General features: G+C 53.2%; 2 protein-coding genes across 12 annotated transcripts; both read left to right on the plus strand.

The window, feature by feature from the left end:
- The first annotated feature begins 598 nt into the window (after nucleotides 1-598).
- CTSH (cathepsin H) lies at nucleotides 599-8,549 on the plus strand. 9 transcript variants are annotated; one of them, XR_007778425.1, is made up of 14 exons: nucleotides 599-780; nucleotides 933-964; nucleotides 1,045-1,150; nucleotides 1,243-1,313; nucleotides 1,817-1,921; nucleotides 2,194-2,280; nucleotides 2,780-2,835; nucleotides 3,866-3,947; nucleotides 4,027-4,095; nucleotides 4,905-5,011; nucleotides 6,674-6,799; nucleotides 7,642-7,882; nucleotides 7,917-7,966; nucleotides 7,998-8,549. XR_007778425.1 is itself a non-coding variant. In XM_050978414.1 (12 exons), exons 1-12 carry the CDS (start codon nucleotides 705-707, stop codon nucleotides 7,715-7,717), a joined length of 993 nt encoding a protein of 330 aa, XP_050834371.1. In that variant the 5' UTR covers nucleotides 599-704; the 3' UTR covers nucleotides 7,718-8,549. The 9 variants fall into 9 exon arrangements, 1 of the variants encoding a protein (XP_050834371.1); XR_007778420.1 differs by having other exon boundaries at nucleotides 7,642-7,966; XR_007778421.1 differs by lacking the exon at nucleotides 7,917-7,966 and having other exon boundaries at nucleotides 7,642-7,916.
- Nucleotides 8,550-8,712: 163 nt separating this feature from the next.
- Nucleotides 8,713-23,884, plus strand: BLM (BLM RecQ like helicase). 3 transcript variants are annotated; one of them, XM_018914030.3, is made up of 21 exons: nucleotides 8,713-8,992; nucleotides 9,068-9,621; nucleotides 10,730-10,901; nucleotides 11,297-11,409; nucleotides 11,756-11,888; nucleotides 12,807-13,516; nucleotides 14,150-14,326; nucleotides 14,645-14,763; nucleotides 15,408-15,521; nucleotides 16,266-16,364; nucleotides 16,452-16,600; nucleotides 16,885-16,991; nucleotides 17,742-17,902; nucleotides 18,376-18,571; nucleotides 19,310-19,500; nucleotides 20,368-20,518; nucleotides 20,849-21,048; nucleotides 21,793-21,985; nucleotides 22,119-22,241; nucleotides 22,559-22,763; nucleotides 23,552-23,884. In XM_018914030.3, the coding sequence occupies exons 1-21, from the start codon at nucleotides 8,892-8,894 to the stop codon at nucleotides 23,733-23,735; spliced, it is 4,152 nt and encodes a 1,383-aa protein (XP_018769575.3). In that variant the 5' UTR covers nucleotides 8,713-8,891; the 3' UTR covers nucleotides 23,736-23,884. The 3 variants fall into 3 exon arrangements, with proteins under 3 accessions (XP_018769575.3, XP_018769577.3, XP_018769576.3); XM_018914032.3 differs by having other exon boundaries at nucleotides 8,777-8,992; nucleotides 11,300-11,409; XM_018914031.3 differs by having other exon boundaries at nucleotides 8,780-8,992; nucleotides 20,371-20,518.
- The last annotated feature ends 558 nt before the right edge of the window (nucleotides 23,885-24,442 follow it).

The following is a 24,442-nucleotide window of genomic DNA, read 5'->3' on the forward strand; positions in this document are numbered from 1 at the left end:
GATGGAAGCATCCTCTCGCCTCTCCTCGCTGCATCCGGCTCCTGTTGATATGCTGTAGATCCGTGCCCTTGTGCCCACTCTGAGTACCATGACGTAGAGTTAGAGATGACGAGTGTTTTTATTACATCTACTGTAATCCTGGCTAACCACCCGCTAGCAGGATATAGTAATGTAGTGCTTATTCTGTGAATAGTACCTGGGTTTTTTACATTGTACAGTCCCTGACACGGTTCCCCGGCAGTGGCAGGCATGCTCCACTCACACAACACTTGCTGTAAGCAATACCTCGTGGTATGGGAATTCTCTTTCAAGCCCTAAAACTATTTCAACTTACAGCTTGTTTGGGAAAAAAAAAAAGATATTTCCATTTTTTTTGTAAAAATATATGTTTCCTGATTACCTCTTGCTAATAAATCTATTCTATCTCAGGGTGAACCGGGGTTTGTGGTAGTTTTACGGGCGGGGGAGCGCCGGACCCGCCGGGCCGCGGGCCACGCCCAGTGCCGGTGCCCCGCCCAGTGCCCCGCCCAGAGCCGGTGCCACGCCCGGTGCCACGCCCACCGCCTGCCCCGCCCACCCCGCCCCTTGTCCCGCCCCCTGGCAGCCGCTCGGCACCGTGCGGCCGCGCTCGGCTCGGCTCGGCCCGGCCCGGTTCGGCTCCGCTGCGTCCCGCCCGTCCCGGTTCGGCCCGGCCCGGCCCGGCCATGGGCTGGCCCGTGCTGCTGACCGCGGCCGCGCTGCTGGCCGCCGCCGCCGCCGCCTGGGAGCCCTCGGCCGAAGGTACGGGGGCACCGGGAGGGCAGGAGGCGGCTTGGCACGGCCTGGCTCGGCCCGGCCCGGTTCGGCTCGGTTCGGGCAGGGACCCGGCACGGCCCTCCGGTGCGGCAGAGCCGTGGCGGTGGCGCCGCTGACGGGCCCGTTCTCTCCCGCAGAGGAGCAGCTGTTCAAGGCCTGGATGCTGCAGGTGAGCGGGGGCCGCGGGGAGCCGGGCCGGGCCGGGCCGGGCTCCGGGGCTCGGGGGCCCTGACGCGCCTGTCCCCGCAGAACGAGCGGCGCTACGGCCCCGAGGAGTACCCGCGCCGGCTGCGCATCTTCCTGGGCAACAAACGGCGCGTGGAGGAGCACAACGCCGGCAACCACAGCTTCCAGAGTAGGAGCGCCGAGCGCCGAGCCCCGCCTGGCCACGGCCGGCCCTGGGCACCGCGCCGCGCTGAGCCAAGTGTCCCCTTTCTCCCCCTCCAGTGGGCCTCAACCAGTTCTCGGATCTGACCTTCGCGGAGTTCAAAAAGCTGTACCTGTGGAGTGAGCCGCAGGTAAATGCTGGGAGTGCGGGTGGGTTGGGTAGGGAAGGAGGGGGTCCAGTACACCCGTGAGGGTTCTGCAGCGACCCGCATCCCCATGAGGGGTTCTGCAGTGACCCGAACACCCGTGAGAGGGATCTGCAGTGACCCGAACACCCGTGAGAGGGATCTGCAGTGACCCACACCCACTGCTGGGCCAGCACCCCTCACTGTGCTGCCTGCAGTCCCCTGTGGTCAGGTCACATCCTGTGCCACCAGCACCGGGGCAAGAGCCAGGTGAACCCTGTTCCCCACCCTCACAGCTTTCACTGCCTTGCCCCTGACTCCAGCCCAGCTGTCTGTTCTGCTGCCAGCTCCCTGAGCAGCTGTGGCACTGCAGCCAGGGGTGCAGGCTGGCAGTGCTCCCTGCTGCAGTGGCCAGGGTGTGTGGGCTGGTCACCAGCCCTCACCTGGGAGGGTGGCTGTTGTGGGCCACTGGCCTGGCAGCTCACCACAGCCCTTTGCCCTGCCTGCAGAACTGCTCAGCCACCAAGGGGAATTTCCTGCGCAGCTCTGGGCCACATCCCGACTCCATTGACTGGAGGAAGAAGGGGAATTTTGTGACACCTGTGAAAAACCAGGTGAGGAGTGTGTGACACGGCCAGAGGGGGCTGGTACCTGTGGCAGGTGCCGTGCCCGAGGAGCAGGGCTGGGTGCCTGTGCCAGGGGAGCTCCCCTGGAGCCACCCTGTGCCTGCTGTGTGCCCTGGCAGGGGCTGAGCAGAAGGCCAAGCCCAGCTACCAGCTCAGAGTGGAGGCTCTGCACTGCTGCCATGCTGCCCTGCCCGTGTTTTGGGGAGGCTGGTGAGCCTGCAGCACCTCCTGGAGCAGTTCCTCTCCCGCTCCTTGTGTAGGGTGCCTGTGGGAGCTGCTGGACCTTTTCCACCACGGGCTGTTTGGAGTCTGCTATTGCCATTGCCACGGGAAAGCTGCTCTCTCTGGTAAGAGGTTTTCTGGGCTTAGAGCCCTTTGGGGAGCAGAAGCTGTGCTTGGCTGCAGGCAGCACTGCAGGCAGCACACTGGGACGTGTTGATTTTTCTGCTCCCAGAGGATTTGTATTCCTGAAGAACTAGAAAGACAGTATCCACTTACACAACTTAGCAGAATAACTGAGGGCTGGGTGTGTTAAAAACAAACCTGACCTTTGGAAGACATCTCAGCCAGTCCTTCTGGGGGGCATGGATCCCTGGCAGGCGTCAGGAGGAATGCCTCTGGCAGCCAGGGCATCGCAGGCTGCTGGCTCCAGGCCTTCCTTGTCTGCCTCCCTGGGACATGGAGCCACTTCCAGGTGACTCCCAGGGGTAAACCAGTGCTGTGGTGGTTGTTACAGCCAGCTGCACGGATAAACCAGCTCTCAGTTCCTGCTTGCAGTTGCTTTTTGTGTCACTGACTCTGAGCACAGGTGTGGGACAATCACTGACTCAAAACCCTTCTCTGCAGGCAGAGCAGCAGTTGGTTGATTGCGCCCAGGCCTTCAACAACCATGGCTGCAGTGGGTAAGTCAGAGAGGGTCAGAAAGAGCAGAAATTAGAGAATCTTACATCCTGTGATGGACAGCCTTCCTCCAGATCTAGTGTCAGGATTCTTCCACGTTATGGAATGGCTTTTGTCTTCCCATGGCTGCAGTGTGTCAGGGGAAGCAACTTTGGATTTGGTTGCTTACTTTAATTTCCCCCTCCCTAGAGGTTAGGATGTTTCACTAAATCTCCAGCATTTCCCAACCTCTGTTGTTCCTCATTTGTTGGTTTTTATCTGAGGTGGTTTTCACACAGCAGCCACAGGCTGGGCTCTGGTGGGCTCTGGGACAGCAGGGGGACTTCTGTCTGTTGTTCTGCCCTGAGTCACGCGCGTCTCGTGGCACCCTGAAGAACCCACAGAAACTTTAACTTCCCCTTTGGGAATTTCCTCCTGGCTTTGCTAGAGAGGGCAGAGAGTAGAGCTGTCTGACAACTTCTGTTTTCTGTAAGATAAATGGTCCTAGAGGGACGCTCAGAGCTGAGCAAAGCTGCTCTTGGTGCTTTTTATCTTTCTTGTGACTCCTCCTTGGGCGTTTCCACATCAGCACTCCCTGATCATCTCTCTTTTCTTCCCTCCTGAGATGTGCTTCTGGAAGGTGGCCAGGGAAGGGAGCAGCTGCTTGGTGGAGGTGTGGGTGTCTCAGTGTCCCCCAGCCAGGCTGGGCAGAAGGCACCAAAAAACACCTTTCAGCACGTGAGGTTGGTGCTGTGTGGGCCAGCTGACCTCACACCCTCAGGGCTCCTGGTGCTGTTCTCCAGGGATCTGGCAGCTGGAGAATGAGCTGTGGCCATGCCAGACAGTGCAGGCAGGGAGATGCTGCAGGCGCAGACTGGAGTTTGTGCCTCTGGGGGCTCTGGGATAGACACAGCCCTTCCCTGGCTGGTGGGAGTGGGCTGCAGAGGGGGGAATGTCGATGGCTTTGCTCTGCAGAGGCTGCAGCATTACCAAGTTCATCATTACCATCCTAATTAGCTGTTAGCATCCTAACAGAGCCGTGTTGTCTCGCAGGGGCCTGCCGAGCCAAGCCTTCGAGTACATCCTGTACAACAAGGGGCTCATGGGGGAGGACAGCTACCCGTACAGGGCCAAGGTACTGCAGCACAGCCCCGGCCACCGTGGGGGCACAGCAGGCCTGCCACAGCTCCCACAGCGCCTCTCTGTCCCCACAGAATGGCACCTGCAAGTTCCAGCCCGAGAAGGCCATTGCCTTTGTCAAGGACGTGATCAATATCACACAGGTGAGGCCCCGAGGGCTGTGTTTCCAAACTGACAGGGCTGGGCCAAGGGGAGGTGCTGGGGTGCCCAAGGCGTGCTGGGCTCAGCAGCTGGAGCTGCAGCCTGTCTGCTCCTGGAGAGAGAGCTGCTGGGCACACTCCTGCTCTCCTTTAGCTGGAGCTGCAGCCTGTGTGCTCCTGGAGAGAGAGAGAGAGAGCTGCTGGGCACACTCCTGCTCTCCTTTAGCTGGAGCTGCAGCCTGTCTGCTCCTGGAGAGAAAGAGAGCTGCTGGGCACACTCCTGCTCTCCTGCAGCTGGAGCTGCAGCCCGTCTGCTCCTGGAGAGAGAGAGAGCTGCTGGGCACACTCCTGCTCTCCTGCAGCTGGAGCTGCAGCCTGTCTGCTCCTGGAGCGAGAGAGAGCTGCTGGGCACACTCCTGCTGTCCTTTAGCTGGAGCTGCAGCCTGTCTGCTCCTGGAGAGAAAGCTGCTGGGCACACTCCTGCTCTCCTTTAGCTGGAGCTGCAGCCTGTCTGCTCCTGGAGAGAGAGAGAGCTGCTGGGCACACTCCTGCTGAACTGCACACCTTTTGGAAGGTGGCACCAAGGAGGTGCTGGAGGCAAAACACAGGCCCTGGGTTCCTGCCTGCTTCCCTGGGGTGCTCCTCCAGGCTGGGACAGAGGCCTGGTTCTCCTCTTAGGGCTCAGCACTGGATTCCTTGTCCTGCAGGACACCAGGGTTATCCATCCCCCGTGCTCTGGCTGCTGGGCCTGCACTGGGCCCAGCCCAGGCAGGAGATGATGAGGATGGTGACCCTGGATTCCCCTCTTGCAGTATGATGAGGACGGCATGGTGGAAGCTGTGGGGAAGCACAACCCAGTGAGCTTTGCCTTTGAGGTGACGAGTGACTTCATGCACTACAGGAAAGGAGTGTATTCCAAGTGAGTGTGTGACCCTCATTTGGTGAGGTGAGGGCAAGGGGAACGTGTCGGGCTGGAGTCACGTGCATCCCCGTTTATCCTGCTGCATGCAGCAGCACTGCACTGCGTTCTCACACTTCTCTTGAGTAGAAAATAGAAAAAAATACAATAAACACAGCCTTGATTTACTGGTTCCTGAGGGGATGAGAGTGCAGCACAGGGAGGAGGGCTGCAGGCTAGGAACCTGTCCAGCCTGGAGACCAAGTTGTGGTGGAATGAAGGTCAGCAAGTCAGGCAGCTTGGGAGACTGTGCAGCTCCCCACGGGGCTGGGGCCATCCCAGGGCTGATCTGTGGGCTGGCACAGGGGCAGGGGCAGCCCAGCTGTAGAACACATGTGGTTCCTTAGGGTAAGCCCCAACCTAGGTGGATTTTCCATGGTATCAGGGCAGCTCCCGCAGTGCCGGAGCTGAGGGAGGCTGTGTGAGGAGGGTGGCTGCCCTCACACTGCCCTGCACCTGAGCTGGCACCTCAGCAGGTGGTGCTTTCTGGTGTCACTGCTCTCCACAGGGCAGGCTCTGCAGCACCTCACCTCAGCCCTGCTACGTGCTGCTCCCTGGACAGGTCAGAGGAACAGCAGAGAGAGAAACCAGCTTGGGACAGGAAGCAAGTCTGAGCGTGGTGCCACTCCGTGGCCAGGGCAAAGGCCACCTGGAAGGCTGTCAGTACACATTGGAAAGTGAGAGCTGAGCAGGGCAGCACAGGGGCTGTTACCCAGCAGGGGGAAAGTGTCTGTTTGGAGAAAGAGAAAAATACTTCAGAGTAATGAACCCTCAGTCACACAGAACTGCAGGGAAATTGCAAGGGAGAGGCTGAGCCTGAGGGATCTGCCCCAGGGAGCTCTCAGGAAGGAGCAGGTGGTGGTTCCAGAGGCTTTGCTGGGCCAAGAGCCAGTGATGGCAGAGGTCAGTGCCAGCCCTAGGCAGGTGTGAGCTGTGAGGGCAGGGACATGGTCAGAGGAACACGCCAGCAGCAGTTATCCTGTGGATTTACAGTCTAAGGTGGATTTGAAGTCAGAGTGCACGGAATAATTGATGCTCCAGTGCTTTCAGCACAGAGCAGCTGTTAACAGATCAAAAAAAAGAAAATCTGAGGTGGATTATTGATCTTTTCCTGTGATGCCCTTGAAAATGTTTAAAAATAGATGCTCTTGAGATGGAAGCATGTACCATGAGCTGTCTTGTTTCACACCACAGGCAGCAGCTTTCAGCAAGTGCAGTTTAAAGGTTGAAAATTTAGAGGAAACACATATTTAGACCCAAGAGCTCACCCTTCCTGTGCAAAACATGAAGCAGTGCCCTTGAATTTCAGGGCAGTACAAAGCAGCACTGGGAGGCACTAAGAGCTGCTGGCTCCACCTGGGAAAATTCCTTTGCACTGTAGCTCATCTTGGTGGGCCAGGAGCTCAAAAGTCCACGAATCCCCTAACTCCAGATATGGCTGGTAATGTCAGAGTGGAAAAACAGAGCAGTGTCTCCTTTCCGTGCCTCCCCTCCCTGCTCTCCACAGCTGGGAGTTGAGAGCACCCCAGTTCTGTTTGCAGTGTGGTCAGCACTGCTGCCTTGAGCAATCCCTGGCTAATTGCAGGCTGCTTCTCAGAGCACCCTGTGTTGTCTCCCCTGCAGCCCCCGCTGCGAGCACACCCCTGACAAGGTGAACCACGCCGTGCTGGCCGTGGGCTACGGAGAGGAGGATGGCACTCCCTACTGGATCGTCAAGAACTCCTGGGGCCGCCTCTGGGGCATGCAGGGGTAAGGCTCCTGCTGGCCACCTCACCGCGCTCTGCCTGGGCCTGGGGTCACACCCCCTGTGCTGGGAGTGCCTCCACCCTCAGCCCCAGGCCACCCTCAGCTCTCCAGATGAAATGTGGCAGCGGGAGGACCCGGGGAATGGTGCCAGGCTGGGCGGTGACACAGCTCACCGAGCCAGGCCTGGGGTCCCTGCCCAGCAGAGCCTTGGCTCAGTGCAGCTGCTGAGGTGCCCAGGGCACAGCCAGGCTGTCAGAGCTGCTGGTTCCTGAGGTGCCCAGGGCACAGCCAGGCTGTCAGAGCTGCTGGTTCCTGAGGTGCCCAGGGCACAGCCAGGCTGTCAGAGCTGCTGGTTCCTGAGGTGCCCAGGGCACAGCCAGGCTGTCAGAGCTGCTGGTTCCTGAGGTGCCCAGGGCACAGCCAGGCTGTCAGAGCTGCTGGTTCCTGAGGTGCCCAGGGCACAGCCTGTCCAGAGCTGCTGGTTCCCCAGCTCCTCCCTGCTGGTCACACAGCCAGGGAGAACAGCTTGTGCCAAGAGTGAGATCCCAGCTTCACAAGTGGGATTCTTGGGAGTGGGATGCAAATTCTGGTTCGTTCAGGGTGGAAGGGGGCAGGGAGTGGCATTGCCTGGAGAGCTGAGGGGGGAGGGACCTCAGAGCCCGTCCAGTGCCACCCCTGCCATGGCAGGGACACCTCCACTGCCCCAGGTGCTCCCACCCCCATCCAGCCTGGCCCAGGGATCCAGGGGCAGCCCCAGCTGCTCTGGGCACCGTGTGCCAGGGCCTGCCCACCCTCACCTGCCACAGGAGGGAATGCTCACTCACAGCCATCTCTGTCTCTTTCAGGTATTTCCTTATCGAACGAGGCAAGAACATGTGTGGGCTGGCTGCCTGTGCCTCCTACCCCGTTCCTCAGGTGTAGCACGGGCAGGCTGGCCCGGGGCTGCACTGACTGAGGCTGCTCCAGGGCTGAGGGCTGGCACCAGAGGGGCAGAACCACTGCCACACCTGCCTGCTGGGGGGTGTCCCCTGCTGGGGGTGTCCCCTGCTGGGGGTGTCCCCTGCTGGGGGTGTCACCTGCTGGGGGGTGTCACCTACTGGGGGGTGTCCCCTGCTGGGAGGTGTCACCTGCTGGGGGTGTCACCTGCTGGGGGTGTCACCTGCTGGGGGTGTCCCCTGCTGGGGGTGTCCCCTGCTGGGAGTGTCCCCTGCAGGCAGCCTGGCTCACACACACAGCAGCCAGGTTCTCCTGCAGCAGCAGCCCGAGCTGAGCCTGCCCCCTCCAGCCAGGTTGCCTCCTCCTGCCGTGCCCAGGTGTGCCCAGGTGTGCCTCCCTCCACCCGGGGGCAGCAGGGCCCGCCTGGGTGCAGGGAACCCCACAGGAACCGATTTAGGGCACGCACCCCTTGGGTGGCTTTCCTGCAATCACCAGCTGTAAATTGTAGCGATTTAAAAATTTTCCTTGAAGGCAATTTCCCTGTTCTTTAAAGGAAGGATGAGTGAGTGCTGTGATTTATACACTTTTACCGATTTTGATGAAATGCTTGCTATATTTTGTATTGAAACCCAGGGTATTTTAATGCACATGGAGAAGAAACGGGTGATTTTTCTTTAACCCACCAGCGGAGACCCCAGAACCTCGGTGCCGATTCTGAGCAGGCGCTGGGGAAATGAAGCCGCGTGTGAGCTGGGGCACGTCTGTGTTGTTTCACAATGAAATCTGTCACTGACAATAAAGCTGCCTCGTCAACGGAGCGCTGTGCTGTGAGCTCTGAGCGGGAGGGCTGAGGGGCTCCGGCCTCCCGGCGCGGGCCAGGACCGTGCGAGGCGCTGAGCGCTTCTCGGGGGTGCGGAGCGGGGCTAAGGCGGGTCCGAGCCGGGAGGGAGGGAGCGGGCCCGGCCTGAGGGCGGCGCGGCCATTTCCGGAAACATTTCCATTTCTGCCGCCACGCCACCCGCCCCTGTGCGTCACTTCCGTCCCGTCCCCTCCGGCCAATGGGGAGCCGGGGACTGTTTCGGCGCCGAATGCGAAGCGCAGGCGGCGGGGGCGGGAGGCAGCGTGCGCGGTGCGCCCCCTGGCGGCGGGGCGGCCCGCGATGGCGGCCGTGCCGCAGAACAACCTGCGGGAGCAGCTGCGGCGGCACTCGGCCCGCGGGGCCCTGAGCGCCCCGCCGCCGCCAGCGCGGGACCGCCCGCCGTGAGTACCGCGCCGGGGCGGCGGGCCGGGGCGGCCGTCGCGGCCGGGGACTCACGGGGGCTCGTCTCCTTGCAGGGGCTTCACTTTCAAGAAGGCGCCCCGGGGCCTCGGCGCCGCCGCGGTGCTGAGGGACAAGGACGTGAACACCTCGCTGGCCCTGCCCGCCTCGGCTCCGCCGCCGCGGGGCTGTGTTCCGCCCCCCAGCCCCGGCCCGCAGCCGGTCTGTGCCCCCGCCGCGGCTCCCGGGGCCAGGCCGGCCAGCGCCGCTCCCGCCGCGAAGGCCGGGCCCGGCTCCGGCTCCGTTATCACCATCGGCGATGAGTGGGATGACATCGACGACTTCGACCTGTCGGGAATCGAAAAGAGGTTCTCTCGGCCGCCCGTGGTGTCCCCCAAGGGGCTGCGAGCCCCCGGCAGGGAGCCCCCGCGGCCCAGCCCCCGACCGGCGGGGCCCGGCGGCGGCGGGGAGGCAGCGGCGGAGGCCGAGCCGCGGCCCTGCTCGCAGCGCTCCGTGATCTGCCTGGAGGACTCGGCTCCCAGCGGCGGGAGCTCGGCGGAGGGGCCCGGCTGGGGGGAGCAGGCAGCCGCTGAGCCCCCCCGGGATGCGGGCAGCGCCGGGGCTCGCCCAGGTAACGGCTGCGTGCGGGCACCGGGCTGGAAGAACAGCTGGGTTTGCTCCCCGGGGCTGCTCCCCCGGGGTCTGCTCAGGAGCCACGGGGAGCTGCGTGCTCGGCACTGGCAAGCAGCCCTGGTTCCGTTCTGGGTACCCGCAGCCTGGAAGCAGGGCAGCGTCCTGCCGGTGCAGGAGTAGCAGCTGCTCGTGTACTGCAGTTGCAAGATTTATGGCATTCCTGAAATGATCAATAACCTATAGGGATGCCATGGAGAGAAAAGCACTAAGAGAATTCATACAGGAGAGACATAAAGTGATCTTACACCTAAATGAAATACTAAACCAGAAAAAGTGATTGCTCTCCATTTTTAATACCAACATAAACACCAAAGAACTCCAGCTCTCAGTTATGATCACAAAATTCCTGCCTGTCATTGCTTTGGCAACTCTGTCCCACAGGACTGCTTTATTTTAGATTCCTTACCCGCTGTGTTTTGAAACTTTGGACCTTTATTTGGGAAATTGCCATGTTTATGCAACTGAATAACATCAAAGAGTGTTCTGGGATGCTCCCCTTGCACTGAGTGGTGGAAAGATTTGTGAACTGTTTTTCTGTTGTTAATATTTTGTTGTCTTTTCCTTTCTCTGTGAAATTGATTTTAATAAGTTAATGGTACGGACCTCTCTTTGTAGGATTTGTCTTGTAAGACACAATACATGTACATTTACCTTCCAGTTCCAGCACAGGGATTGTGCTAGCTGAAGAGTCTGCTCTCTTCTAGGATTTAATATAATAGGAGCTTTTTATAGAAACAGGGTTTTATAGAAATAGTTTTTATAGAAAAGTATTGCAGAAAAATAGATCTCTTCAGTGTTTCACTTCTGCCAGGGACAGGTGACTGTGTGTTTAGCTGTATCACTTTTCCACTTAAATGAAGGTTGGTGGGGATTTGTCTGTCTGTTTTAATGGGGGAGAAAAGGGAGCAGCAGGTTTTGTCCTTTGGAAGTCAGAAGCTGTATCAAACGAGTGTTTTGAAATCTGGCTGCAGTTTTTGCCCCCTGTTTGTGGCAGGCTGAGTGAGTGTGCAGTGTTACCCAGCGATATCAATGCACTTCTCTTGCAGCTGAAGGGGATCAGGGCCAGGAGCCACAGAGGGCTGGGAGCAGCTCCCCAGCACTGGATGAGGCCACCTGGCCGTGGGCAGGTGCTGATCTCGAGGAGGATGACCTGGACATCATCCCTCCCTCCCCTGAGGAGGAGCTGCCTCCCTTCTCCCCCTCTGTACAAAGTGCCAGGTAACCAGAGCTCACTGCTGGAACCATCTGTCTGTGCATGAGTACAAAAGTACCAAAAACCACCCAAAACTCCTGCTTGTTAAAGAGGCACAGATTGAGCTTGTGTCTCTCTGCTGCTTGGCAGGCTGATGGCTGGCAGCTGCAATTAATGCTTTATCAGTTACTAGTTTTATGGCTGATGTTTTAGGTGGCTTTCACTTCAGAAAAAATAGAGTGACTTTTGTAGTGGGATGGGAGAAAATTCCACATGTTGGTACCCAGGATGAGTGACTGCTCAGCTCTTGGGTTCTGCCTGGGCCTTCAGGAATTTGTCTTTCCACACATCTTAAATCCAGCTGTTCTGTGGAACAGTTTACAGATATCTGCATTTTCATGGCTTTTCCTTTTGGTGTTAGCAGTGTTTTCAGAGCCTCTCCCACTGGAGGACGGTGCACACCTGGCAGCTCTGAGGCCAGGCAGGAGAAAGTTCCCTCAACACATCCTGGTGATGCCAGTGCAGGAGATTCAGGTACACAAAATGCTTTGCAAATTCATGTCTCTGATTTTGGGATAGTTTGCAACTATTTGTTTTCCTGTGTAATCCAAGAGCATTATCAGATGGAGAATTAACATCTGTAGATGGAGACTTGACATAAATGGTTGAATTACAGACAGATAATAAAAGAAAAGGGCAAAAATATGTAGATTCATTGAGTTCCTGCACATAGAAACAGTTTCTTTATGCACATGGACTAAAAGTATGTTGGAAGTAAATGGTTTGGACTGATTTACTGCAATGCACTGTTCTCTGGGAGGGTGGTATCCTCTGGACAGGTGTTCTGATGAAATGACTCTGAGCTCCCTCCCTGTGGCAGGTGAGGCCGTGCCGGTGGCCCCGCGGCTGTGGGCAGTCATGGAGGCCATCTGCGAGCTGGTGGATGCCATCCCCCTGCAGGAGCTGCAGGCCCTGGGCTGTGCCCGAGCCCTGCTGCAGCACAGGGACCTCAGGTAGGCTGGAGCAGCTCCGTGTGGAGCAGGGAGCTGCCTGCAGGTGTCCCCAGCACACTGGGGAACGAGGCAGGAGGGCTTTGAAAAGCTTGGAACACGACTGAGGGAGGGAGCAAAATACCCCAAACTGCTGCCAGTGTTAGGGGTCCCTGTGTGCTCCAGAGGGAGGGTCCAGTTCCACGGGCAGCCTGAGGAGCTGCCTGGCACCAGGTGCTTCTGCACCCACAGGTGACATGATGTGACCTGCCAGGTGTCCTCAGTTCTCCTGCCACGGGCACTCAGCTGGTGCTGTCTCCGCGCTCGCTGACTGCAGGGATGGTGATATCTCCTAATATCCCTGAATTTGTCATCTTCCAGTGGAATTGTTGCTGCCACAACCTGCTGCTCTGTCTGCTGCCTCCTCTGATGGCACAATGCATGGACAAAGTATTGGGATTTGGGATTTTGGTTAGATTCTTCTTGGACTGGGACCATGAGCTTCTGTAAATGTTCTCAGTACAACAACTATTTTATTTCTCATTGCTGTAGTCAGACATAGTCTTTAGAAAGTACCTAAAATCATCATGTGGTTCAGGCATACTTTTAACTTCAGGTTTTGCCTTTTAAGGATTTATTTTTTTGTATTCTGCCTTGCCTGGATCTGTTCCTTGCTTTTAGGAATTATTTAATATTGTGTCTGTAGAGATGATGTCACAGTTTTGTCATTAGTTTTCTCTGGTGGTATTTTCTCTTCCCTAGATTTGTTTGAAATCATTTTCAAACATGGTGACTCAGAGCACGATGGAACCACCATATGTTAAGATGTTTAATAGCAGTGAGACAAAACTGTTTAATGAATGTTGTAGAACTTGGTAAATCATTGCTTGTGACTAAATATGTATATTTTTTTATTCTTCCTTCCCTTGTTATCTCTCCCAGGCGAAAACTGCTGGCTAATTCTGTCAGTTTGAAACAGAATGGCATCAACACCACTGTTCCTAGAAGCTGGAAGTCTCCCACGGAGCACGGCCCTCGTGTGTGTCCTGGTGCAGGCTCTGGCCCAAGCTGGAGCTTCAGTTCTGACAGAAACTCCCCCAAATCCACAAACCTCCCATCGGTGCTTTCTGTTCACTCCAGCACCTCTTCTGCCAAAACCAACCAAACCTTGGACAGCTCTTGTGCTTCGAAGCAGGGTGCTGAGGAGATGCCATGCCCGGGCACTGCAGAGCTGCCCGGTGCCAGGGGAGGTGGCAGGGAGGGAGCTTCCCTCAGGCTCAGCCTGCTGTCCTGCGACAGCAGCTGGGACAGAAGCCCCGGAGCGAGGAACGGGATGCAGCCCCTGACCAGCACAGCCCTGAAGGCCCAGAGCACAGCTCCCACTGCCAGGCCTGCAGGGAACAGCTTGGGCAGCGGCGATCCCGACCTGGAGCTGGATGCCTTTGACATCGATGACTGGGAGGAGGAGGACTGGGAGAGCCCAGTGCCAGCCCCCGCGGCACCGCCCACGCCGCTCTGCCCGCCCGGCCCGCAGGGGCCTCCTGCCAAATCCCTCTTGTCCAAGATCATGTCCAGAGCCAAAGGGACAGCTCTGGGATCCAGTCCTGCTGCTCCAAAGCCAGGCCTCCCCATGGCAGCAAAGAACCATCCAGGTGAACTGTACTCCTGAGGGTTATTGAAGTTTTCCATTTTTAAATTCTTATTTATTTCTTTCTTAATCTAATACCAAGTAACTACTACAGATCACATCCGTGCCTTTTGTTTCTGTGGAAGTTTCTTTTGGTTCCTTTTTTGCAACGTCATCTTGGGGTTTTTTTCCCTCTAAATGATGTCAAACTTGAATATTCCCTTCCTGTGCTGGTTTCAGGCTGCTGGAAGATGAAGCTGCTAAAATTGGAAATGAGGGTGTTTCTCTGTTTTAGTTAAATAATGATTGTGCAGCTTTTGAGTCAAAGCTGTACAATGGTTTTCACTTCAAAATGTTCCAAACTGGGTTTGTGGAAGCAAACTCAGTCCCCCTGGGGCCCAGGGTTGGTCAGTGTCTTTTCAGGTTAATATGGGGACAGGCTGGCAAAAAGGGAGTGAAAATCAGAGTTACAGAATGGTTTGGGGTGGTAGACCTTAAATCCCATCCAGTGCCACCCCTGCCATGGCAGGGACACCTCCCACTTTCCCAGCTGCTCTGGGCACCCTGTGCCAGGGCCTGCCCACCCTCACAGGGAGGAATTCCTTCTGTAACCCGATGTCATAACGTATGCTAATTGCATTTTTTTTTTGTCTTCCAGATCCAGTGGTTCATAACCCTGCACTGGAGCGTTTCAGGGGTATGAAATTTCCCCATTCTGCAGAAATGATGAATATATTCCACAAGAAGTTTGGATTGCACTGTTTCCGGACAAACCAGCTGGAGGCCATCAATGCTGCTCTGCTGGGAGAGGACTGTTTCATCCTCATGCCCACAGGTACAGGGTACAGACCTGCAGCTCCTTCTGCAAGGTTTGGGACAAGCTTTTCTCTTCCCCTGTGCCTTTGCTGGAATTCTGTGAGTGCAGGATTTCAGGAGTATTGTTGCACTGGGGTATTTTGAGTGAGGAGATTGAATTTCTGCCTCCCTTAGCGATTCACACAGTGACTCTTCCTTATCCTACAGGTGTCACTTAGTGGCAGGCATTGGTCGAAATGTATTGTTTCCAGAAGTGCTGTAAACTGGGAAATAAGGAGTAGGTGTCCATCCCTTTTCTCTTGATACCCAGCCCTTCTGTGTTGTCTCATCCTCACAGGAGGTGGCAAGAGCCTGTGCTACCAGTTACCAGCCTGTGTCTCTGCCGGGGTCACCATCGTTATTTCTCCTCTGAGGTCGCTCATCATTGATCAGGTTCAGAAGCTGAAGACTTTAGATGTAAGTTCCAGCAGCTTTATTGAGTGAAACTGCAGGTAACTGGATTAGAAATCTGAAATTTTACGGCAAATCTTGTGTCTCCCGAATATAAACTGCATAAATAGATTAGATGGACACTGTGAACAGCACTGGAAGTTGCCTGGGAAGAGCTAAATTGGATGAACTCGAATATCTTGGCAGAGTGACCGCTGGATTTATTGCTGCTCCTGCTGTTGGGTGTTGGAGCTGCGTTTTCAGAGCAGGGGCTGGTTCTGAGATCCTGAGATTTGTGATCACTCACCTACACAGGAGCAGCCTGACTGCAGTGGGAATGAGCCCTAGGAGTTCCTGAGCTGGGCGCTCTGGAGGTGTTCAACATCTTTGGAAACCTATACACAGAGCAGTCCTGCAGGTGCAGGAGATCACAGGATCCCAGAATGGTTTGGGTTGGAAGGGATCTTAAAGTTCACCTTGTTTCACCCCTCAGCACGGGCAGGGACACCTTCCCCTAGCCCAGGGTGCTCAGATGTGTGTTCCAAACCTGTGTTCCCAAGGCTGACTGCTTAGGAAATGGTTTGTGATGGGAGGTAGGGAGGTTCTTCATTTGGAGGTTCTTCGTTTTGCATGTAGTAAAACTCAATATATTTATACTTTTTTAAATATAGATTGCTGCAACATACCTGACTGGTGACAGAACAGATGCTGATGCCTCAAAAATCTACATGCAGTTGTCAAAGAAAGACCCTGTCATAAAGCTGCTGTATGTCACCCCTGAGAAGGTCTGTACTTCATCTTCAGTTGTAAAACCATAGGGGCTGCCAGGGGGAAAATTGCTGTGAGGTGCTAAATCTCTACTCAGAGTAGGCTTCTGGGGAAAAAAATGCTAGGTTTTGGGTAACTCATTAAGAATCTATATGGATGTAGCTGATTTCAATCAGTAATTAGCCAAGAGTAAGAACTGAGTATGTCTGTAAAATGTAAATTCCTAAAACAAGCTCCCATGCCCAGCTGTTTCAATCTATCTTGATACACATTAGTGTTAATCACTGTCCTGTAGCTACTAAATCCAGGCTGCTCTGAATGGGGTAATACAGGAAAAATGCAGCATTGTCAGGGTGATAGGAGATTGTCAGACCTTGCCTTGGGCTGCATTGGATGCTGCCTTAAAAATATGTTATTGCTCAAGAGCTTTGTAAGAGGGGGCTGGTTGGTGTGCTGATTGTGTTTCTCTCTTCAGCATTATGTTTCTCTGTGTTTCCTGATACAAGTAATCTAAATGTGCTGAAATTTCCTCAGAATGAGGGGCCTTGGGGTGGGTGATCCCAGAACCTGGTGGGAGTCCCAGAGCAGCTGCTTGGTTAGAACGCAGCTGACTGGGATCATCTCTGTGCCTTGAGGAGTCAGCTGCGCAGTGCAGGGTGATTCTGCAGCATAGGACAGTTGTTTCTGTGCTCTCAGCCAGCCCAGCTGACACTTGTAGCCCAGGTATTTTGCTTCCCATTGCCACTGGTGGTGTGTCCCAGGTGTGTGCCAGCAGCCGCCTGATGTCCGCCCTGGAGAACCTCTACGACAGGAAACTGCTGGCACGTTTTGTCATTGACGAGGCCCACTGTGTCAGCCAGGTAAAACCTCACCTTGTTTTCAGGAATGCCAAAAGGCTCAGCTGGAGCATTTTTCTCAGCTGCACCTAAATTGTGTTTTCCAACCAGTGGGGCCACGACTTCCGACAAGACTACAAGCGGCTGAACATGCTGCGCAGGAAGTTCCGCTCCGTGCCCATGATGGCCCTGACTGCCACTGCCAACCCCCGCGTGCAGAAGGACATCCTCAACCAGCTCGAGATGCTCAAACCACAAGTGTGAGTTGCTCAGCAGGTTTCTGAGACCCTTTGTTTCTGACACGGAAATTCTGAGTGGAAAACTTAGTGGAGTAAAAAAGCCTCACGGCCTATCTGAAATCCTTGTATCTGATGAAATGAAATTAAATTAAATTCATGCATGGAATATAATAAGAGGTAGATTAAAAAGATTAACATAAGAGACCAAAAACTCTCCAAGCCCTTCCTTGCATGATGAAGGAAGCTGTTTAACATAACAGCTGTACCCATAAGGCTGACGAGCACCATGAACTGTCACATTTCAGGTTTACAATGAGCTTCAACAGGCATAACTTGAAATATGATGTGTTGCCCAAGAAGCCAAAGAAGGTGGCGATGGATTGCTTGGAATGGATTAAAAAATATCACCCCCGTGAGTACTCAGCAGCATGGTGCCACAGGCCTTTTCATGAACCACTTCTCAAGGCAGTAAAAGCTTTTATAATGCTGTAATAGTGATATATTTACCAGAAAAGCAAGATGGAGGTAAAGTGATGTTACTGAAAATGGGAATCAGATTTATGTGCGTTCTAAAGTTGAGAATTTAAGTTAAGATGGAAAAGTCAATTATGGTGTTGCTCTTGAATGACCCTTCTGGAGCCTGCCAGAGCTTTTAGGATGTCTTCAGAGCACAAAGGTCACCCAACATCTTAATTGTTTAATTGCATTGGTCTGCTTATCTGCAGTTGCCCTTGAAGCTGTCTTCAGAGATTCCCATCTTTGTAGGCTCACTTTGGAGTCCTGCAGCTCCTGCTGCTGGAACTGGATTACACCAAGCTCCCTCAGAGCTTCTCCCATGCTGTACCCTCAGAGAGCATTTACTGGACTTGTCTTACTCTTGAATTATAGAGGTTTCGTTCATGTATTCTAAATCCTGAGATTGCACAATTCTGATGAGGGGAACGTTTCTTCATTCCACCTCACCAAAAGCCCAAAAAGACTGTGTAGGAAAAACTGTCAAGACTATCTGATATTAATAAAATAAGTTCTATAGTGAAGCAGTTATATCGTTACTCTTATCTTTATTCTAGTGGGGAGAGGTCGGTGTCTGCTTGGCAGGTTGAGCAGGGAAAGGAACTAAAACTGTATTGTAGTTCAGATCTCTTTTCCCATCTCTTTGCAGATGACTCTGGGATAATCTATTGCCTTTCCCGGCACGAGTGTGACACCACAGCAGCCATCCTGCAGAAGGAGGGGCTGGCTGCCCTGGCCTACCACGCCGGCCTCACCGATTCCAACAGGGATCTGGTGCAGCAGAAGTGGGTTAATCAGGAGGGATGCCAGGTGAAGAAAAACTGGGAGGAAAAGGGAAGAAAATCTGGGCACTTTTATCCCTCTTGGCCTGGGAAATAATAGGGAAGTTGTTATCACCAAATGCAGCATTAAATAACTGATCCCAGCAGAAGCTGGGGCACAGCAGCCACCTTTCACTGGGAATTCTGTGAATGAAAGGTTTGTAGCACTGTACCGAGGTGTGCTACTCCAGCAGGGAGGACCTGAGCAGTGCAGGGCTTCAGAAACAGCTCCTGGCAGGCTGCTGTGCAGAGGCTGGGATTTGGGTTTTCCTGTCTGGAGTGTCTCCTCTGAGAGGAGGGGAGATTGTTGATGTTTTGTACTTGCTCTGCACCGTTACCGCTGAAATTCTGAATCCTCCATGGATTAGGTTTCCTAATCCATGTCCCTCATCTGCTTTCCATGCAGTGTTGCAGGAGTGATTTCCATAACGTGTGTCTAGAACATTATGATCTCCTTCCCAGGTGATATGTGCAACAATTGCCTTTGGAATGGGCATCGACAAGCCCGACGTGCGCTACGTTATCCACGCGTCCCTTCCCAAATCCATCGAGGGCTACTACCAGGAGTCTGGCAGAGCTGGCAGGGATGGAGAGATGTCCCACTGCCTGCTCTTCTACAGCTATAGTGACGTGACCAGGCTGAGAAGGCTCATCCTGAGTGAGTTCTCCTCCGGGGACTTTGGAGATGACATTACAGCAGTCACATTGTCACTGGTCTCATTTAGCCTGTGTTACTTCTCTTTTACAAGTGCCATGGATAGTTCAGTATTGCAGGGAGGGGAGAACTGGGAATCCTTTCCTGGATGGTTTTCATTCAGGTGGCAGGAGCAGGTTTTTTGTCACCTGTACTTAATTTTAGTTAAAACCACTTTGCTTCACAGAATCACAGAGTTGTTAAGGTTGGAAAAACCTTTAAGATCATCAAATCCAACTGTCAGACCAACTCTACCCCCCTGTTCACCACTAAAACATGTCCTCAAGTGCCACATCCACATATTTCTTGAGCACGTCCAAGGATAGTGACTCCATTCAGGGCATCCTGTGCCAGGGCTTTGCTACCCTTTCTATGAAGAAACTGTTCTTGATATTTAATCTAAAGCTCTCCTGACACAACTTGAGGCCACTTCCTCTCATGCTGTCATGCTTACCCTTCTCTTGATTTTTGTCGTTCTAGTTTTATTTCCCTTCTCCAGTTCTCTAAAACTTCAGAGATAAAAATCTGAAGTCCTACATCTGTTCTGTACTAACCCACTCATCTTTTCTTGAGCAAGGCCAATATTGCATTTTAAACAAAGCCAGTATTGCAGATTTTTTAAGCAAAGCCATTTTTTTTCGCAGTCCATGAAAAGGCAGAGGTGCAGCTTTAACAAACACCACTGAATTTGCTGTGTTTCAGTGGAGAAGGATGGGAACAGCCACACGAGGCAGACCCACTTCAACAACCTGTACAGCATGGTGCACTACTGTGAGAACGTGGTCGAGTGCCGCCGCGTCCAGCTGCTCGCCTACTTCGGGGAGACCAACTTCAACCCCACCTTCTGCAAAGATCACCCAGAAGTGATTTGTGACAACTGCAGTAGAAAGAAGGTAAACCCCCACAGGTTTTATTCGTAGTGGTGTTAAACTGAATTTGTATTTAGTTGCATCCATAAGCGGTTACATGACCTTTGGGAAGGCAGATGGAGAAAAGGAATAAAAGTCCTGTATTTTTGTGATGCTTCCAGGTATTTTCAGGGTTTAACTATGGACTTGTGATGCTCCTGTTCTGTCAGAGGCATAAGGATGTTCCTTGTAGGAGGCAGGAGCTCAGATCAGATCCACTGCAGTGACTATGGGGAAATCCCTTCAGCTCCTGTCCTGGTGTTTTCAGGGCAGCTTTGCACTTCCAGAGCAAAGCTGCCTTTAGATGTGCACTGCTGAAGGTGGTCTAAACATTTGGGGTTATGCAAACTTAGTAGCAGGAGCAGAAGGGAAGGCAGCTGTGGAGGCCAGCAGGGAAGGGATCCTGATCAGTTTTGTACCTGTGGATATTGTTTCTCAGCTCTGTGTTTGAAACATTTCCTTATACAGCTGTGATTGGAACCAAATTTGATGAGGATAATGCCTACTTAGTCTCACTCTAATGTTCTAGAGCGCTGCAGGATAATTACAGGAATGCTTCCCAAATGATTTACCTTGATTGCCAGTATTTACCCAGCAATCTTGCACCTCACTCTACACAAATAACCCCGGGGGGATTATGTACAGTCAGTTGGACTAGTTTTGTGTTATCACATCCAGAATCCCAGTGACTGTATCACTGTAGGTTTTTAACTAGGAAATTGCAGTTTCTTTATTTGGAACAAACTCAATTCACAGCTGAGAAAAGCTCAATCATGAAAACTGAGGTTGTCAGTAACAGCTTGGATTAGGGCAGAAACACGTAATGGCATATCCTAATTGGGTGTGACTTAGCAGGATTATAAATCACGGAACGTGACGGAGGATGTGAAGGGCATCGTGCGGTTTGTGCGCGAGCACTGCGCCCAGGCGGGGCGGATGAACGGCAGCAGGAATCCAGGCTCTGGCAGGTACACCCTCAACATGATGGTGGACATTTTCCTAGGTGAGTCTGTTCTCCCAGAAACTCCTGAATAACCTGGTGCACAAATCCCTGACCAGGAATCAAGAGGGTTGTGCAATGCCAGCAGGCGTTTAAAAAAGCGTGTATTTTGCAAAGTTAATTTTCCCAAGAATCTCTTGGTGGTAAGTGATCCAAAATAAATGAAACTGAAGATTTAATCCATTTCAGGTTGCTATAGTGATAATATTGGTTTTCCAGTGTTAAAAGGCTTTTTTGAATGTGAATAGACTGAATGGGAATCTCCCACAGGTCTGTAAATGCATGTACATGGGCTTTGTAGCACGGGCTCATCCTTTGCTTTCTGTTGCACAGGTTCAACGAGTGCCAAGATTCAGTCTGGAATATTTGGGAAGGGAGCTGCCTATTCCAGGCACAATGCTGAAAGGCTGTTCAGAAAACTAGTCCTGGACAAGATCCTGGATGAGGATTTGTACATCACAGCTAATGACCAGGCAGTGGCATATGTCATTCTGGGAGAGAGAGCTCAGGCTGTGCTGGATGGGTCACTCCAGGTGTGTAACTGTTTTTAGTTTCTTGAAGGCATTATTTTAAGGAAGGTGCTGCAGTTTTCCTTTAGCATATCCCCTCGGGTAGCTTAAACACACTTTGCTTCCAGCTGAATTAATGTCTTGTAGATGCAAGGAACAGAATCCAACACATGTGATTCCTAGCCCAGTATTCCCATAATAATGTTGTGGGGCAAAAAGTGAGTTTGTGAGGCTTGAAGAGGTCTAAATCTTTCTGTTCTTCCCCACCCATCTGATTCCTGCTGGACAGTGAAGGAAAGTTCTGACCCCCACAGAAAGATGGCCAAGAAGAGAAAGAAGAACCAGCACTCCCTTCTTCATTTTCTACTCTATTTTTTCCTAGTCATTGGTGGGATCTGACGGAATGGGCACTTTGTGAAGGTCATGGAACAGTCCCAGGTTTCTCAAGGCAACACCTCCTCAGCATTAGTGCTGTGTTTGGAGCAGGACAAAGCCCTCAGTGTTAGCCCAGTAACCTCTTTTTCAAGCCAGCTGGGAACTGGGCTCTTGGGAGGTTTTCTTTCTCTCTAAACTCTTCCAGCTCTTTGGTGAGGAAACTGGGGTGTGGTTGAGTAGCCTGTAAAAACTTATTTTAAAAATGTGTGCTGGGTAAACAGCTTTTTTTGGTCCATCAGAGGATATCTCTGTTTCCTGCACTGTGTCTCTGTGTTATCAGTCAGGGTGGGCAGGAACTCCCTGGCAGCAGTTATGGATAGCTCCTTCTAACAGGTGGAGTTCCACGAGACAGAGAGTGCCAGTGCCATCAGAAGGCAAAGGGCTTCCATGGCAAAGATGTCCCAGCGGGAAGAGATGGTGAAACAGTGCCTCAGTGAACTTACAGACACCTGTAAAACCCTGGGCAAAGTCTTTGATGTGCATTACTTCAATATTTTCAGTACTTCCACCCTAAAGAAAATAGCAGGTAAGGTCAAGTTTCTCAGAAGTCCTTTGGGGCTTCTGCATAGAGGGGCACGGAAATGAATTCATTTCCTTCAGGGTGTCTTTATAAAAAGTTCTTTGTTTGACGTGTCTGAGGGTACTTTGTTGTGCTGCAGAAACCTTGTCCTCAGACGTGGAGGTGTTGCTGCAGATCGATGGTGTCACAGAAGACAAACTGGAGAAGTACGGTGCCGAAATAATTAAAGTGATGGATAAGTACTCAGAATGCTCCATCCCAGGTGTGCATTGTACCTCAACGTGTGCTTCTGTTCAGTGCCTTTCTCTCCTCCTCTAGCAGATGTTTGTTTCAAAAGTTACCATGGTTTAATCACAAATAACTAATTTTTACAGTTCAATAATTCCAAAAGTGAGCAATCACTTTCAGAACACACCAAAGTCTTTCTGCCTTCCCACTAGAGATTAATTCAGGGTGTGTCTGAAAGACTGGGTGTGGGGCAGCGCAGAGGAGTGAGGAACAGCCGGGACAGATGTTCTGAGACCAGCAGTGTGTCCTGGTGCCTGACTGAGTTAGTTTTCCCTCCCTGCCTGTGTGTAGAAGATGCTGCCTGCCCGGGCGGGGACACGGCCACGGGGAGCACGGGCTCGCTGGGGAGCGATGGGGAAGCAGAGGATGCAGGCACAACCTCCAGCTATTTTGGCAATAACACAAACCAGAGGAGGAAGAGGAAGCGGGCGCCGACCTCCAGGGACTCCAAGAGGAAAAAGACTGGTGGTGGCAGCCAGCAGTTCCACCCCAGAGGGTACGTGCCTGGGGTCCCTTGTCACTGCAGTGATGATCCCAGAACCGCAGTTATCCCACTGCAGTTTCTTCAGCGTGGGCTTAAGTAATGGTGTTACAATTATCTGAGTGCCTGATCAGAGCTGCTCTGCCGTGCTTTTCTGCATGTTTGCTTTTTAAAGCTGGTGGGGAAGGATATTTAACAGTTGCCCTCACACTTGACTGCTGCAGGCTAAGCAGGGAACACTCCATTTCAGTGTCCTGCCATAGCTAGCATTAGCAGGCTCACCGGGTTCCTTGCTTGAAATCATAAACAGGTCTTAAAACTTGGAACATTTGATGGAATATTTGAACTTCAGCCCCTTGTTAATTCAGATTCTCCTTCTGATTGTATCATGCAAAGCAACACCTGCATCTGCTGTTGGTTGGCCTTGAGCTTCTCGGGCAGATCTGCCACTTCCCAAGGATTTCCCCTTCCCTGCCCCAATTTTCACCGTTCTGCTCCCTGGTTTTTGTAGCAAATGGTTTTCCCAGCCCAGCAGGTTTTGTCCCACCCTTGGCACTTTCCCATCTGCTGGAATATCTGTCCTTAGCCCTGCTGCCTCTGAAGTGTCGCTTGCTGTTGCTGCTCACCCTTGGGTACATCCCAGAGCAACAGCTGTACTGGTTGCATTTCAGAGGTCGTTTTGCAGCCATGTGTGTTAAAAAAAAAATCACAAAATGAGTGTGTAGTCCTCCAGAAAATGCAGTGGTGGTGCCTGTGTGAGCACGTGCCACAGGTATCTCACACACCTTCTCTCATTTTTTCAGTGGCTACAACAGGTACAGAAGGACCAAGAAGCTGCCGAGTTCGAAGGCTTCAGCTTCATCCGGTACCAGCTCCGTGTCTTACAGCGTTGGTGGCACACAGGGAGCTGCTGGGAAGCTGGCCATGATGGCACTGCCCAAACCCAAATCCAGGAGCTTCCTTCAGCCTTCATATTCCATATTTTAGCTGGGAAACGCAATTACTGGGTGAATTTCCTGAAGATGGAATCACTATTTGTTAAATTTTTGTTTTGTTTGCTGCTGCTGAACCTTTTGGGACTTGTGTATTTGTCGAGTACAAAAGCTCACATTAAATAAGTATTTTTTAACTTGTCAGTTTATTTGGGCCTTTCTGCTTGTGAGTGGTTCTAGAAACTCTCCCGGTTGGTGACACTCCTCCCTGTGATGCTGCTTTACAGCCGCCTCAGGGACATGATCATGACCACAGATGCTGGGGGCTGCATGTCCCCAAAGCTGTGGCTGCCTCTGTCCTCGCTTGCTCCTGCCTCAGTGCTCCGGAGCTGGGAGCTGGGCTGCTCCTCTGGAAAGAACAGGTTGGGAAGGAAAAAGGTAATGAACGTTTTTAACTTTCCTATTCGATTCCCCCCATCCTGGAACTGGGAGTGTCTAACCCTGCCCTGGGTGTGCTTTTTTAAACTGTTTTCTTTTTAAGCCGAGATGTTGTCAGTGCGGTGGCGCAGGGCGCGGGCCGGCCTTGGCCCGGCGCGGCGGGGTCGGTGTGAGGGCGGCTGTGCACCGGGCAGGGCAGGGCAGGACGGGCCGTCCCCTGCGTGCCTGGAGCCCAGCGTTTCATCCGCTCCTCCTGGGCACCGAGTGCGCACGGTTGGGCTTGGGAGGGACCTTAAAGCTCACCCCTACCATGGCAGGGACACC

This window comes from Serinus canaria, chromosome 10, assembly GCF_022539315.1.
Source record: "Serinus canaria isolate serCan28SL12 chromosome 10, serCan2020, whole genome shotgun sequence".
Taxonomy (NCBI): Eukaryota; Metazoa; Chordata; class Aves; order Passeriformes; family Fringillidae; genus Serinus; species Serinus canaria.

Bases quoted from the DNA above. Each gene is read 5' to 3' on its own strand.
- CTSH (XM_050978414.1), top strand. From the start codon at position 705: ATGGGCTGGCCCGTGCTGCTGACCGCGGCCGCGCTGCTGGCCGCCGCC. The intron at 1,151-1,242 runs GTAGGAGCGCCG...CTCCCCCTCCAG, and splicing joins CGGCAACCACAGCTTCCAGA to TGGGCCTCAACCAGTTCTCG. The intron at 1,314-1,816 runs GTAAATGCTGGG...CCCTGCCTGCAG, and splicing joins ACCTGTGGAGTGAGCCGCAG to AACTGCTCAGCCACCAAGGG.
- BLM (XM_018914030.3), top strand. From the start codon at position 8,892: ATGGCGGCCGTGCCGCAGAACAACCTGCGGGAGCAGCTGCGGCGGCAC. The intron at 16,601-16,884 runs GTGAGTTGCTCA...GTCACATTTCAG, and splicing joins GAGATGCTCAAACCACAAGT to GTTTACAATGAGCTTCAACA. The intron at 16,992-17,741 runs GTGAGTACTCAG...ATCTCTTTGCAG, and splicing joins GATTAAAAAATATCACCCCC to ATGACTCTGGGATAATCTAT.